At 35.7% G+C, this 5,000-nt stretch overlaps 1 protein-coding gene across 8 annotated transcripts in view; it reads right to left on the bottom strand.

The window, feature by feature from the left end:
- Positions 1-5,000, bottom strand: part of LOC143020293 (follistatin-related protein 5-like) — a 465,164-nt gene that overhangs the window by 57,645 nt on the left and 402,519 nt on the right. For all 8 annotated transcript variants that reach the window (XM_076176543.1, XM_076176546.1, XM_076176544.1 and 5 more), the window contains exon 7: positions 1,323-1,463. In XM_076176543.1, coding sequence (XP_076032658.1) covers positions 1,323-1,463 — 141 coding nt within the window. The remainder of the gene's footprint in view (positions 1-1,322; positions 1,464-5,000) is intronic.

Here is a 5,000-nt window from a genome sequence, read left to right as displayed (position 1 = left end):
AAGATTTTTTTTTAACTGTCTTCACGAGTCCCATTCCTGGGATAGAAGATAGTTGCATCGATTTTTCAGATTATTCTGGAATCACGACCACCACAGTCAAAGGCCTCATGAAGTCAGGCTACTGTGCATCTTTCTGCAGGTGAACTCTCGGCAATTTATTTATTTATTTATTTGTTTATTTATTTATTTATTCGTTTGTTCATTTACTTATTTATTTATTTACTCATTTATTCATTTACCGGTATTTATCTATCTATCTATTTATTTATCTATTTATCTATTTATTTATTTAGTTATTTAGTTATTTATTTACTTATTCATTTATTCAGTTATTTGTTTTTAATAAAGACGAAGGGACACTTTTATGACTTCCGAGGTTAGTCCCAAAGAGTTCTCATTTTTTTCGGGTTATGCTGGAGCAAGCCTCTGACTCTCCAGTAATCAAACACAAGAATAACGACATGTCGCTACGTAGACACCATCCTACAAGTGTCCTGTTATCCTTCTACATCTGAGCAGACATAGCGTGTTCATTCTAGAATGATTCCAGACTCCTTGAAGAAGAACGTGAAGAAATCTTGACCAATTGGGTTGCTGCATAGGCTTTTGGTGGTAAATAACAAGAAGATTTATTCAGCTGAAATTCAGACGCTAATCTAAAGCAGTCTTCTGTCGGTGGAGAATCTCTTCAAGGTCTTCCTGAACCGAACAGAATCGTTTGCTTTTTTCCATTACAAAATATAGACGGCATGATAATTACTGAAAGAAATAAACATGATAATAACAAGAGATTATTTTTTGCGTTATAACTGCATGTGTAATAATATAAAAGATGATTATGATTATCTTGATAGAAAATGCTGTAAAATAAAGTGAATAAGTGGTTAGAGAAATGAACAAACAGATTAAGAAGTAATATTTAAATGAAATAAATGAATAAATATATAGGTAGATTAACAGAAAATAACACACAAGTAAACAAATAAACAGATAGATCAATCAATAAATGTACACAAAAGAAAAACATATAAATAATCATATGCATAAACACATGAACATATAAATAAGTGAATAGATGCGTAAATAACTAGAAATATATATAAATAAATAGATGAATAAATAAATAAAGTGATAAATGATGAATAAATAAATAAAGTGATAAATGATGAATAAATAAATAAAGTGATAAATGATGAATAAACAAATCAAGTGATAAATGATGAATAGATAAATAAAGCAATGAATGATGAATGAATAAATAAAGTAGTAAATGATGAATAAATAAATAAAGAGATAAATGGACATATCTGCCGGCGCCTCACCTGCAGCATCTCCTCCCTGTCGAGGTCGCCATTGTTGTTGGTGTCGAAACGGGAGAACATGAGGCCAACCAGGTACTCTCGCTCCGACCCTCGACCAGTCTCGGCGAGGTGGCGGGTGTGGTGGAACAGAAGGAGATTGTCCTGCGGCGGGAGAAGAACGGGAGATAGGGTTACTTTGCAAGTGCGAGTGTCAAAGATGATGCTCGCGTACAAGCTCTCATGTACGCACACAAACAAAACTCATCGACTTTTTTCTTTTAGTAAGATCCACGAAGAAAGGCACATAAGAACCCCCTCCCCCCAAAAAAAAATATTTTCACTTATCAGTGTAAAAGAAATAAGAATGGTAGCCTTCAAAGTATAAGAAAACATGGATTTTTATATGAGGGTGTTTTCTCATTAGATGAAATAGACCTCATTAACAATTGATACCGCTGTTACATTAAACACCTATGCTCTCTCTTTCTCTTTCCTTTTCTCGTTCTCTATTTTTCTCTTCCTTTAAATTTCACTCATTCGCTTAAATCTCCCCCTTTCTCTCTTTATCTCTTTCTCTTTAACTCTCCTAAACCAGGCGGAAATGTCCATATCTAGAATTTCTTTTTCCACTGGAGCTATCAAGAATTTTCTAACGTGTAACTAAGGGCAAATCGATGCTGGCCGCTAGACAACGACTAAATCATCATTTTTTTTTTCTGCTCAGTGACTTTTGCTGATTATGACTTTGTGTCTTGTGTCAAGAGAAACGGGAGTTGCCTCCATTTATTCAACTTCCGTTGGTTGCCATAGCAACTTAGGGTAATGATATGCTTTCTAGCTACACAGCACTATTGTGGTTTCTGAATCTAAACCACAATCAGGCCGCAACTGGAAGTGGCATACACACACACACACACACACACACACACAAACACACACATACACACACACACACACACACACACACACACACACACACACACACACACACACACACACACACACACACACACACACACACACACACACACACACACACACACACACACACACACACACACACACACACACACACAGGCACATGTTTAAAAACTCTTGATATTCTTCCTATTATTAGAATACAAATGATAAAATGTGCATGATACAAGGCATACTGATCAATATTCTTAAGTTACTATATTTTTACATTGGAAAAGGAGACGAAATGACATGAAAATACTGATGAGAAAGATGAGATCAGTAGAAGTGAGTAAAAAAAAAAAAAAAAAGAGAAAGAAGAAGAAATAAAAAGGAAAAAATCTATTTGTTCTTCTAGAGAATGTACATCTCTTCCTCACAATATACACTCAATACAAACATTTTGATAAACAGTATACTAATAGATTTGCATGCGTCACTATACCTTACACATGTTATCTGACTAATATAAAGATATATGTAAATGTCGCAATGTTATGTATGTCATTGTTTTTATATATATAGTTAACTTTCCTAAACAACACGTTCAAATGGTTAATAATAACCTTATATCATATGTTATCGAGAGGTCAGTATTACTAAGTGCGAAATAAATGTAGGAGTATATATATATACATATATATATAATATACATAATATATATGTACATTTATATACATATGTATATATATATATGTATATATATAAATATATATATATATATATATATACACAAATATATATGCTCGTATATATGTGTGAATGTGTGGGTGTGGGTGGGTGTTGATGTATCTACTTGGCTATTTGTTTACTGCTTATGAAAAAGTATACGTGAAATACATGGAGGGTGGAGGGTCGACGTAACACACGTTGCAGAACCTTGTCCAACAACAAACGATACAGGAAGTGAGGTGGGGAAAGGTAACCCTTGTGTCACCAAATACGTTTTCCCAGGAGTAGTGGGGTAGGCTCCCATACTCCCATATATGGCGTGGCGGTAAAGGAGGTTGTTCTGGGTAGTTGCGGTTGTAGCAGAGTTTGGTGATGGTGGTAGTAGTGATGGTGAGTTAGTAGTAGTGGTGATTGTATTTTATTTTATTTTTAATTAACAAAAGGAAATGAGCTGAAACTTCTCTTTTATTGTTGATTTAATGTTGTATAACACATACTCACACACACACACACACACACACACACACACACACACACACACACACACACACACACACACACACACACACACACACACACACACACACACACACACACACACACACACACACACACACACACACACACACACACACACACACACACACACATACACACACACACAAACACATACACACAAACACACACACACACACACACACACACACACACACACACACACACACACACACACACACACACACACACACACACACACACACACACATATATATATATCTATATATATATATTCATGCATGTAAGTATATATATATCTATTGACTTATTTGGTTTAATGTCACCAAACTCTCGCTCATGTCAAGAGGCTAGGACGGTGCCCCTTACAGAGGACTCTGCGGCGAGGAATTGAATAAACCATGCTCTTGGTTCAACTCGCCGGTGGCAGGGTCCGAACCGCTATCCCCTCTACCTCCATCGCAAATAGCGACGCCCTAACCAGCTCGGGTATGTATGATTAGCTCGGCCATTCTCTGCGCACTTCATTCTCGAAGTTGAGCTATTTGTTTCATCCAGAAAAGCTTGAAATATTATCTTATTTTCCCCAATTCCGAACTCTCATTAAGCCGCTTTTCTGTAAAACTCCTCTCATAGATAACTTAGTCATCACTTTTTAGTTCTACTGAACTCTCTAACTTCTCCGGAATCTTGATCTTAGAGTTAACTGTCTTAACGAACGTTTCTTAATCTCGTTTGGCTCCACACGGCTTCATGAATCCTTTCCAAACAAAAAGGTTTAACTTATCCTGCTTAACCTCCATTTGTAGCAAGATACATTATTTTTCGTATCCTTCTAAGGCTTTTCTAGTTTTATTCAGCTAAGTAGTACATATATACATATATATTGACTATACTATGACAAATAAGACTGAAGGTGGAGGAAGCAGACGAGGAGTAATGGGAGAATTTTATGCTTTAACGTTTCAACCCGCAGGGTCTTGATCACAAAGCTAACAACTCAAACATAACATGGGATTTTATACATAACATGTGACGCTTCGGAGAGCTTGTTATTTTATTTGCGTATTCTTTTATTATTAATAAGCTTGTGGCTTTTGCTAGACATATAAAGCCTTCTCTATGGTTAATGTTGTTATTAGTGTTAATGTATGCTGCCTCAATTGTCTTCCTCAGTTTCTTGGATGATCCTTTATCTAATATGGTTGTCTTGAAGGTGGTATGCTTATCCACATGCATTACTATGGAGTTAGAAGATCTATGGGCTTTTACCTCATCTTTATGTTCATTTATCCGTTTATTAAGTCCGCGACCAGATTCACCAAAATATGAGGAGGGACAGCTTTTACACGGGATTTTATAAACAATGCTGTTTTCGTTAGTGGGATTATTGTAGCTACAAGTGACCAAATGTCCTACTTTGTTACCTGATGCCCTGGCTATTTCAATGCCCGCTTTTAGGAGAAAAGTGTCTAGATGTGAATTGATATTAGAGTTTGGTACTGTAATGTATCTGGTTTCATCATTACATTTATTATCATTTTTATCTTCATT

Source organism: Oratosquilla oratoria, chromosome 39 (genome assembly GCF_046742065.1).
Source record: "Oratosquilla oratoria isolate Oo_2021 chromosome 39, ASM4674206v1, whole genome shotgun sequence".
Taxonomy (NCBI): Eukaryota; Metazoa; Arthropoda; class Malacostraca; order Stomatopoda; family Squillidae; genus Oratosquilla; species Oratosquilla oratoria.
This window is presented reverse-complemented; position numbering and strand designations above follow the sequence as displayed.